Source organism: Ruditapes philippinarum, unplaced genomic scaffold (genome assembly GCF_026571515.1).
Source record: "Ruditapes philippinarum isolate M1 unplaced genomic scaffold, ASM2657151v2 ctg2427_1_1_1_1, whole genome shotgun sequence".
Classification (NCBI taxonomy): Eukaryota; Metazoa; Mollusca; class Bivalvia; order Venerida; family Veneridae; genus Ruditapes; species Ruditapes philippinarum.
In genome coordinates this window covers 80089-91924 of record NW_026858511.1, presented here as the reverse complement: position 1 = coordinate 91924, position 11836 = coordinate 80089, and the positions used below count along the sequence as shown (strand labels likewise).

The window sequence follows — 11836 nt, the reverse complement described above, 5'->3', positions numbered from 1 at the left end:
AATCATTCTGCAAAAGGAGCGAAGGGAATATGGATGTAAATTTTATTCGGATATTTGTTTTCATATTAATCTACAAAAACATCTCGGTGACCACTGGTTTGAAAATTAGGACTGCCAGGTTTCGGATACATCGTAAGAGCCATGACCTTACTAGATGTGCAACGAAAGTCTTAAATCAAGTGAGCATGTTTTTGTATATATATTATCTATATGCATCATAGTAAGAAAGAGCATGTAATTGTTAAAACAAAAATGATATGCTACGATGCATTTTTCCGTTTTTCAAAGAAATCGTCGAATTACATTCTTGGTTTGCCATTCTGAGGATGAAAGGTATAGAATTGCCATATTTTGAAACAATATAAACTTCAATACTTTGTAGGCTAATGATATATTGTTATATGTTAACATATAATATCCATCTTGTTTCAATTTTTTGCACACCTTCATTTATTTGTTAGAAGTTATCATCGAACAACATTGTTTTATACCCTTTGGCTTGAGATATGAGCTGCGCCTCGACAAAACAAACATAATGGGTTTCACTATCAGTTTCTTTACTTGTTATAGAGTTTGTAAGCGAACAGCATGGATCCTGATCAGACTGCGTGGATGCGCAGGCTGATCTGGATCCATGCTGGTCGCAAACGCACAATGTTGGTTTTGTCATGACGCGGCTCATATTGATTGTAATCCGAGGATGGGACTTGAATATAAATGTGATAAATCCGATGTAAATACAAAAATAGCGTAGATTGTTAAAAACACCATTACACCAAATCAAGTGTATCATACGTTATATGTTATATGGTTCTTTGTCATTTTCAGTTGATTGAATCTGCTTTTAATTATTTATATTCTTTTGTAACAAACAAAATGTCAAATACGTTTAATGCTGATTTTATGAGCCAAAATGAATTCAATATTTACTTATATACTGAACAAATGAAGACTTTATATATCATAGTAAAACATAAATTACAGCTTTTTAGTATCAAAGGTCAAATAAACTATCCCGGTATGAAAAAAATATATATTGGTGCTAGAACATTTACACTGTCTTGTTATGAAGCAACAAATACAAATTCCCCTTAAGTAGCTTCTTAAACATGCCTTTGCAAAAGTGATTTTTTATATATATTTATTTTAACTGAACATAACATTTCATGTAAGATATAATTTTATATACACATATGCTGTTAGTTAGATTTATATTTACTTTAAAAGGCAGTTTGGCAGTTCCATAAAAACATCAATTTAAGACGCTGACAGAGCTTAATGAGAGAATGTTTATTCGCCGGACCACTTGGTTTTGCGACTATGAAAATGTTAATTTAATAACTAAATATCATATATACAAATTGGTTTATACATGTTCTTAGCAATCAAGTTATTGTTTCTTTGAAAATAAATTATTTTTGATGGTATTTGTACCATTGTTTTCTGGTATGATAACACTTATGTCATTGGTTTTAGAATCAGGGCGTTCATATTAGCAATGCATAAGACAAGTCATGTAAATATAAAAAAACATGTCCAAATTTTTGTTGATTAAAATACTTGCACTAGTAAAACGCAGTATGGTTTAGTTTATGCATCTGTTATCATCTTCAAAATATGAACATGTTTGTTTTGAGTTGCAAATTGTATGTGTAAGCTGATGATTCATTTCCCTAGAACATATTTATAGATGAACTTGAATTGTGTGACAATAACATTTCTTTTATTTCTAAGTGCATATCATTGTGAAAAAATGTCCATAATTTAAGTGGGACCTGTCATTTTATTGCTGGAGCTTTGTTCCTAAAATGACAACTATAATATTTTTGACCAGCGGCTCTAACACTATGAGAGTTCTTTCGTGTGTCTTTTCATTTCGGATGTTCTTACTGATGTAGTACATTCATTATTTCGTTATTCATTAATTAATTAATTAATTAATTAATTAATTAATAAATAAATAAATAAATTAATGAATGAATTAATTAATTAATTAATTCATTCATTCATTCATTCATTCACTCATTCATTCATTCATTCATTCAATCATTCAGTTTCAAATATTGAATATCGTAATTCGAAAGAGATTCTTAAGGTGCACATTTGATAAAACGGTAAAATATCTTATAATAAATGTTATGAACAAGACTTTCATTTTCTTCAGACCTCACTGTCTTATATATACATTCACATCATTGAAATAGGACTTGACATCTGGCTGGACATAACAAAAATGACACAAAATATTAACTCAATATGTTTCAAGCCACCAATATAGTGAAAATGCCATTTTCTATGAAAGAGAAGGTCAAGCACATAGCGGTTAGGAGCAGGAAGCCTGGAACCAGCTTCCAATGAAAACCTATATGTTCTTTCGCTTCTTTTTTAACTGATGTAAAATGATTATTTAATTACAATGATATAGAATATGACTTGTATAAAGTACTATTTGAACTATTATCATAAATAATGTGATAGTGTAATACATTCATCAATGTCATATACAAATACATTTTCTTTATCAGTTTTAACAATAATAAATGTAAAGACAAAATGTAAGTGCAATACAGAAAAATATATTACAAAATGTAGTGCTGCTTGCAGCGATATCTCCGACAAATAGATAAAACCGACACTTGATAAATATTGCTGCATTACTTTAACAAATATTTATTGCATGCCCAATTACTTTTTAAGATAATTTACGTCCATTTTTTTCATACAAGCATTTTGTCTGTATTCAAACGATATTGTGTTCAGCAGATATAAAGCCTTGTGCACTTTAAGCAAAAACAAAAGAGAATAACCAAAAAGATGATTTATAGTGTATTTACAGCTTACTTTTATCACATCCTATAATCATTTATTATGCAGGACAGTTCTGTTGGTGGCAGAGTATCGGACCAATCAGGTGCCTGCGAAATAGTATATGCCTTAAATCAAAATCAAACAAAGGAACCAGGATACGGATATTTCGAAAAAGTGACTGTTAAAACAGACTTCAAACCAGCGGTAGGTATTATATTTCTTCCTTATAAATTTTACAGTCGAATTCTAATCGAGAACAGACGGCCCTCGGTCGAAAATTAAAATTTGATGATTAATTCATACTGGAAAAGCGGGCTGCGAGAATGATCTGAAAACTTGCACATAATTTGTTTTGATCACAACCCCTATGCACCATGTTGAAGATAAGAGATAAATCCCAGCATGCAAACACCAATAAGGTCATACTGATTTGTAAAAATCACGCGGTCTAACACAAGTTCTACATGCATTTAACAGTGGGATGTCAGTTAAGGCAAGTATGCTAATCCAGCTTTGTATGAAAATATCAATATTAGTAAATAATTCATTTCATTAAGCATTAATCTAAAGCATGTATTGAATTTACGCAAATCATCTTTTTTTAAAGACGCTCCTTGTTTTATTTATATCTTGTCTTATTTATACATATCTTTCACATAGTATAAGAGAAATTTAAAAACTGTTGATCTGATTTAAAATAGTTTCATTGAAGGTTACAATTGAAGGTCTCGGTGTTCCGTTCAACCTTCCTGCTCCTGTAAGGAATGGATTTAGGGTAGAAGCGAAATTCACACGAAAGGAAACTTACGTTGCGCCTTAGTAAGAATAATTACTATATTCAGATTTGTACATTGAACAGATGGAGTGAAATATTAGGCCATATGTGTGTTTACATAACATAATTCCAACATCTTTTACGATAATAAAAATCAATTGCAGGTGTTTCATATGTGTAAATAAAATAAAAGACGTGTTAGAATTGTGTTCGACGTGTCGTTTTACATATGCGAATATGTTTATCACGTCAGTAAGAAATTGGTGTAATGGTATAGCAAAAAAACGAGAGAAAAAAGAATCCCCATAGAACGCTCAAAACGCCAAAATTGAAAATGTTGCAGGCTCGATTTGATTAAGCCTGTTCATGGACGGTAATGGAAAGTGCAAGTTACCGACCAAGCCCTGTTGAGATTTTTATGCCTCTGGTGGGTTTTCTTATTCAACATGATGTAGTATTTCACAGAAAAAGACCTGTTTACCTTGTTCAATCTAAGATTATCTTTAAAGAATCATGTTATTCTGCACTCCAAATCAATGCTTTTATCGCCGATATACTCACAAACGTATAACGTGTTGCAATGAATTATATATCAAAGAATTTGACTTTTGTTTCTATTTAGACAAAACAACATTCATATTTAGTATTTCAAGTATGACAACAACGTTTGAGATATTTAAAAATGGCCTCAATATTTCGGCAGTTGGAAATAAGAAAAACGAAAATATGGCCCTTGTTTATTGTTTGTATTTTAAACAACTCACTAATAATTCATTGCAACGCAGAATTGAATTCATTTGCTATGTAAATTTTGAATACTTTATTCTCATAGCATCTTTATGATTTTTCAGCAATATCCTTATGGAAGGCGGGGACAACAATATTATAATAGAGTAAGATTTGCTTCTTTCTAATGATATTTTTACGTGTTGTATTGTAGTTATTCTTTTTTAATGAACTTGGTGGTCTCAGTAATTGTAATTACGCTATTTCAATGTGAAATTGCCCTTTCTTTTACCCTATACTTAAGCGTCAAAAATTAAATTATATCTTGGTCTTTTCATTCCAAACATACTAATAGGTTCATTGAATACCACTTCCTTGATAATTGTTTCTTTACTATTTGAGTGTGATTCACAACCAACAAAATACAAAATACATTTTATAATCATTTGCCAACAAGAATATGGTTTAAAGATTAAAAGAATTAAATTGCTTTTTAGATAGGATACTTGTCCACAATAGTTCCAAATGCGTGTTTTGTACTGCTTATAAAAACCCTGAAATAAATTGAAATCCGGTATAGACGACTTCGGTCGCAAAAAGATAAAACATCAACCCGTCGCCACCAAATGCAATTGAATATATAACAGTAAAACTGACTCTAGGATCATTTAAAGATACTAATTGAAGCATGAATATTTATCATTCCATTCTTAAATATTCTTGTTTTTGCAAATTATCTTGTAATTATTTGTCAAATACCAAGAAAAATGGCTTATCAGTTCAAAAGAAAGTATGTCTTGCTCCGCGAAAAGCATCTCTCCACACAATTAAACAGCTGGCAACAGTCAAGTCTGTTGTGTTTTTGGACTCATATTATACTTTTACAAATCGTATAACTTCAATATGAAGTTATAATCATAAGTGCAATTTTGAGATTCAAACAAACATAATGTTCGTTACGGGGCTCGTGTATAGCACTTTGCGTCTACTAATGATAAAAAAGGTTGACACAATATTGAGCAAACGTGGAAATGATGAACGTTGCGCTTAAAACCGGTTTTAAATTACCGGTAGTGATTTGCTATCGACCGTTGCAAAATTGCACTCCTTCTGTGTTCCTTAATATATGTGTCTTATGATTTTTTAAATTCTTTAATGTTGTGAATGTTGACATGTTCTACAATGTTCTTTCTTATTATTACCGTAAATATTCTTTTCTATTACCCATCAATTTTCATTTTAGTCGCTAGTCAGGTTCTTAACCCTCAACTTTTCATTAACCTTTCATTTTTGTATCAGCTCTTTTGTTGTGATTTTGGTATTACCTATTATTTTTCAAAAAGGTGTGAATTTCAGATCTATTTTTACTGTACCTTTCTCTGTCCTTGTGTTTTTCCCGTATTTGGTTTGGTGTCTTGTCGGTTCACCTGCAGATTATAATAAAGTACTTGCTGTAAATTCATATTTTTAAATTTTGTCATTTTAAAGGATCAATGTCTCTCGTAAATGTTTTTAACTGAATTACAAAAAAATAAATTATATACCTATCAGAAATTAAAATAATAATTGACTTATTTACTTTTCTATTCAGTAAAATAGTAAGTTCGATAAGTAACATGCTTGGTTTGTTTGATTTATTGAGTTTTACGTCACACCAAAACAGTATAGGTTACTTTTTCAGCGGTAAGTATTTTGTCACATTCATCCTCATTTTCTTTTTTGTGCTTCACTTTTTGTCTTGTACCGAATGTTCCTTTAATTCCATTTTCTTTTGTCTATATATTTCTGATTAAATTTATGAATTGTTTAAGTTGTTGAGATAAACATCCGTTGTGCCCACTCACAATTGTTTTGGATCGGTACCTCCTGAATGCGTTGCCAATGTGTCTAATATGTCTGAGTTATGTCTGGAGGATGCTTTTTGTGAACGTCCTCTTGTCTGCGTGATCGTTGTTCTCATTTCAGCTGAAAATACCCGAGTTTTCTGTGGTCAAAATTCATAAACGAATTGTCAGATAAAACAAACCATAAAAGGTTTTCCATTTAGTTATTTTTTTCGTTCTAAATAAAAAGTGAAAGACAATTCGACTTTGTCTATATCAAGGAACATCATATCTTTTAAAGTGCAGTCTTGATTCAGAAAATATTGTTTATGGTGGTGTTTAATGCGTCAAAAGCATAGGTAATAATGACAGGTTAAAAATCAAACACCTAGTTATGTATGTTTTTTTTTCTCTAAAATACCTTGACAATTGCTAGCATTGGATTTCAGGTAACCGAACTAAAGCCAAATATGACCATTTTGTTAAGTCGAATAACAAAAGCATTGAACAGTTATAAAGATTCCGTTATCCCTACTTAAACTTTTATTTTTACTACTTCAGGATAGACGACAAGAAGAGAGATTCACTAATTACTATTTACAAAAATGCTGAGGTACAATACACCGTCGATTTCGATTTAGAAACCATGTGTCCATTACCTGATTGCATGTTTACAGTTATTTTCAAAGGCAGACAAATAGAGGTATGTCTGTAAAAAGATAACAAGTACTCGCACTTAAATATGTTTCGTTTGTCGCAGTTTATGGATAATTTAGTGTTTAAATAGATGAAATTTATATCTAATGTTTCGTTATTTGAAGAATCAACTAAATAATAATATCTACATGTCTCTTATTTCTTGTAGATTCTCGTCGATGACCAACAAGTGCAAAACGGCACTTTTGATTTTGAGGAGGCGTTTTTGAGACAGATGAAGCGTGTAAAACTTTACTCAACCATAAATGATGTTCAAACCAATGGTTTTGAGATGATTCTGTAGGTGAAATATAGAAATGAGCGTATGACTTGAAATAATAACCTAAACGGCTAAAACAGAAATGTCAATAATCACGAAATCATATTTTTTTTTAATTTTATCTAGAAATGACGTAGAATAATTATTTTTAAAGCGGCATAATGATTAAAGATAGCTACATGTTTAACATATGATAAAATAACAAAACAAACATTTACCACTCACCTCTACAAAAGCAATGCAGAAATTAAAATGAAAATTGTCAAAGTAAATATTATATTTGTTTCCATTTCAAAAGAAAAAAAAAAGAACAATTTAAAGAAGAAACCAATTTTTGCATATATATTTACAAGTAATACTTTCAGTTTTCTTTATCTCACATATTTTTTCTCGAAATAATCTAAATCAATCCAACTAAAATACTTTAATAACGTAGAGCAAACACCTTTATTTCAAATAAAATCTTCTACACTTTCACTTGCTTTGATGGAAATTCTCATAGTTTATCATCATTTACATTTAATCCCTACCCCTATCCCTTAACCTACATATCTTTTTTAAAATGGACTTGTCCAGTTTCTATTTTATTCGGGAAAACAGGGTGAAATGTGAAGTTGGTCAGCCTTGGACTAGCCGGACTGAATCGATTTACAGTCTGGCCAGGCGTCATAATTGATGACAAAAGCTTACCACTTTCGGATGTTCCATCAGAGTATTGGTTAAAGAAAGCACGGTATATATGTCCCTAAATTTATTTATTAAAATTTCACCAACTTTATTAGTTATTTTTAGTTGTAAATACAGATTCTCTGATAACATATATAATATAAAAGAAAAGCAACTAGAACGATTAAAGCACATATTTAAAATGACATTGCCCTAGTTGTGTATCTACCTCACTGTCTATTATGGAGGACAATTGCTGACTGACTGTTAGAAGAAATCGACATGTAACAAAAAATCTATATAGTGAGTAGGAAGAGAGCACACTTTTGCTTTGAAATAATAAAAAAACAACACTAAAAGTTACAGTGTAAGAATGTAGCATGACATAACCATTTTAATGGTTCGATGAACAAATTTACTTGCAGAACACAGAATCTACAATTTACAATGTAAGAATGCAAGATGTAATTTTGGCAGCAATTATCTTCCATAGTTTATGCACTACATTTTGTTTCGTTTCTGTTAACTTGCAGCTGACAAGATACAAATCTAGTACAAATTTCTCATACTACACGTTTCCACATTTGATTTATTATACTGTTATGTTAATGGTCATTATTTGTTGTAATGCTGTTGTTTTGTTAAAGATATACATCTTGTGTAAACATAAATTTTTTAACGCACATGTTTTTTCTAGTGCCGTCGTGACAAAAAAAACTGGTTAACATTTTTCTCATATTGGGTTAACTCTCATATTCAATTTTCAATAAATGTCAACACTGTTAGTATGCCTGCATTTGACATAAATATAATGATTTTTGTTGATTTTTTGCGAAATAATGTTACAAATTTATGATAATTTAAAATATGTAACGAATTTTTGAATTACTTTTGGCAGGCTTATTTATTTATTAATTTATTTTTTTATTATAAAAATGAAACTTTTAAAATACATTTAAATCTAATAGATTTTATTGCAACTACTTTTTACTTTGTTTCAGTGAGATTCATCTCTCAGTTAATGTTCAATGAAAGAAAAATTAAGAAAAATTTAGAATAGATACCGTATCATGTGATTGTTAAGAATTTCTTTACGGTTTGGGTTTCTGTTGCTACCGCTGCAATGTTCCGATATTATATTTGTAAAAATGAATACATATGACAAAAAATGCACTTTTAAAAGTCTAACATAAATTTAATTATTAAATTCGTATATCATGCATTACTATAACAAATGATAAAGGGAAAATTCGTTCTTTTACAGTAGTAATGCTTAAAGTTTTTCCTTATGGTCATCTATTTGATTTTACTTTATTATTTTAATGCTTTTTTCTAGACTAGAGTTACTTCATAATACGATTTTTAAAATTATGAATATTTGAAATGATTTATTAAGACCTTTCGTTGATTTGCTTTTTATCAATATTCAAATAGATACAATCAGCCCATACTACGGCATGTATTAATGTTAAGCCAATACTTAAACATTAAAATTGTTCAATTCATTTTCTGAAAGTTTAAGCCATCACTGTGCATTTGTAAATGAAAACGCAACGACTATTATTTCCGTTGCGATTCTAAAAACGTTCAAGAAAAAAATACAAGTGTTTAGAATAAATTGATAAATATATAAATAATTAAGATATGTAGCTATACTAATTTTATCTAAACCATGACTAGACATGTGTTACAAAAAATGAAAAGTATATCTGCCTTGATACTTTCTTACTTCTGTTTTGTTCAATAATTTTCCCCACTAAAAACTACCATAAACTATGTCTAAACTTGTTTTAATTTGAAGTTAATGATGAATATAAGTGTAATTACTGATTATTAATATTTTGTTGTTGTGAGTTCTTATATCATGTGTGCAGATGAATGTTTATTTAGAAAGATTCTATGTTATTTTAAAAGATTTAATGTAAATGATTTTATACATTGTTTAAAAGTCATGAATAACCACATTTGGTGTATTCTTTCGAGCAATTTGGTTACTATTTTCAATAAGTATATATCTAGAAAACGTTTACTTAGTACAGTATTTTCTTCAGTTATTTATTCTCATCCCGTTTCTAGAATCTTTTAAATACAACTTGAATTTCTAAATATTTGAAAAAGAGTTTATTTACAAACAATTGCATTGATTTGTTTAGTGTATGAAATTATTAGCCTCTATAAATGATATGTATTCTTGATCATAAAAGAGGCTTATCAGTGTATTAAAATTGATTTGACTTTACAATATACAATTGTTAAAAATTAGCTAGAAGTTATCGCCCTTTCTTTTCAATGAATTGTATGACTTACAACAAAAGTATTTTATTTTGGTACTGATCTTGATTAATACTGTTTTATTCGTAACAAAGGTCCATTATGTCTCAGAAATGCCCGTTTTTTCTCTCCAAAAACCCCCAAAAAACTGTTTATATTTTGGTATCATGTTTCGGTTTCCAAAAAGCATACTAATACTTGCTATATAGTAGATCTATCTTTTGCGTCTTAAAATTTGTCGGCAATTGGTATACTGACAGTGAATAAGTATTTTATTTGGAAGTCAAAATCCTGCTTTGTTTACATTTTACGACACATAACTGTATGTTTAGCGCTACTTGTTTAGTTGTAAAACATCCAGCATGCACTTAATCTAATATTTAAACATAATTAAACACATATTTGACGTTTCTGAAGAAATACTGTATGTGTATTTAAATTCGCGGAAGCAAATTTTCGCGGAAAGGTCCATTTTGGGGGTATAAACAAATATTCGCGCTATTTTGAATTCGCGGAGGTGACTGCCGAAAATCATAAATTCGCGTTCACCCATCAGGTTAAAAAATAAAGGAAATTACACTTACACGATTAGGCAATGGTTTTCGCAAGCAGCCTTCTTTCATTTTACAAACTCTTTACTGTAATCATTGCGGGACTACACAGTTATTTTCAACACCTGGTGCCAAACAATACGCTATTGTACAGAACAAAGACGCACAATATGTCTAGCGGACACATTATGGCAAACAAAAGAAAGTCCGTTAACGTGCGTGATTTTTCACAGTTTTAAACAGCACTGAATGAGACCATTATCTTTTCACCGATTTTGTTATAATTTTGAATGAGTAATTGTGTTTCGTTTTTCATGTTTTCATGAGTTAAAATCGTTAATGTTTGTGTTGTTTGTATTGTTTGTTAAGAAAAAACAAAATATAATCTGATCAGATGTCAAGACGCTTATGACTCAGACTATGAAATAAATAGCGTTATGCAATGGTATAGTTCAAGCATCTATATACTTATACAATAATCCGATAATCATATCAGCCAAACAATTATACACTATCAAACTGATTTATTTACAGAGCTGAATGTTACATGTACAGTTTATACAATAGTAAAATCACTCTTTGAAAGCGCCACGGATACCAGACCAGACTTATGGCAGCCGTGAACACACTAATATACATTGTTCTATAGATGCGCGAAAATATGACCATTAAAAAATTATTGGTGTAGAAATATTCGCGCTGAACATGAATTCGCGGATCGAATGTCACCGCGAAGATCGCGAAAATTTGAAGCCCGCGAATATTTCTACACATACAGTAAGAAAATATGGATTTCTTATCGGCATTATATGCCGATAAAAAAATTGCCCTTTTTTACTGAAGAATCTGTATCTATTTCTTTCTAAATGAAATAATTTTCTAGAAATTTTGTTAAGCTTTGATATAAATGATACTAAAATTTTGGTTATGATTTTACTGATTAACATGCAAATGATTTCTTTCACGCATTGATAACGATATGCGTTCATTTTAGAACTCGTTTCTATTTAAACAATGCTAATACATATTGAAACGATTTTAAAAGTTTTATATAATTATTCAAATATTCAAATACCGAATATAAATAAAAAGAAAATCATTTTTTAAAATGAAAAACGTTTAATTATCTACCATTTATGCAAGTATAAAGAAGAAATCGTTTATTGTGATTTTATTACATCAACAATTACAGTAACAATTACAACAACCATTTTATACAGTAAGAATTTTCATATTTGAA

At 29.8% G+C, this 11836-nt stretch overlaps 1 protein-coding gene across 2 annotated transcripts; it reads left to right on the top strand.

The window, feature by feature from the left end:
• On the top strand, positions 1 to 7767 carry LOC132753470 (uncharacterized). 2 transcript variants are annotated; one of them, XR_009628958.1, is made up of 4 exons: positions 1 to 179; positions 2875 to 3012; positions 6694 to 6835; positions 6998 to 7767. XR_009628958.1 is itself a non-coding variant. In XM_060743954.1 (3 exons), exons 1-3 carry the CDS (start codon positions 30 to 32, stop codon positions 3626 to 3628), a joined length of 396 nt encoding a protein of 131 aa, XP_060599937.1. In that variant the 5' UTR covers positions 1 to 29; the 3' UTR covers positions 3629 to 3649. The 2 variants fall into 2 exon arrangements, 1 of the variants encoding a protein (XP_060599937.1); XM_060743954.1 differs by lacking the exons at positions 6694 to 6835; positions 6998 to 7767 and adding an exon at positions 3521 to 3649.
• The last annotated feature ends 4069 nt before the right edge of the window (positions 7768 to 11836 follow it).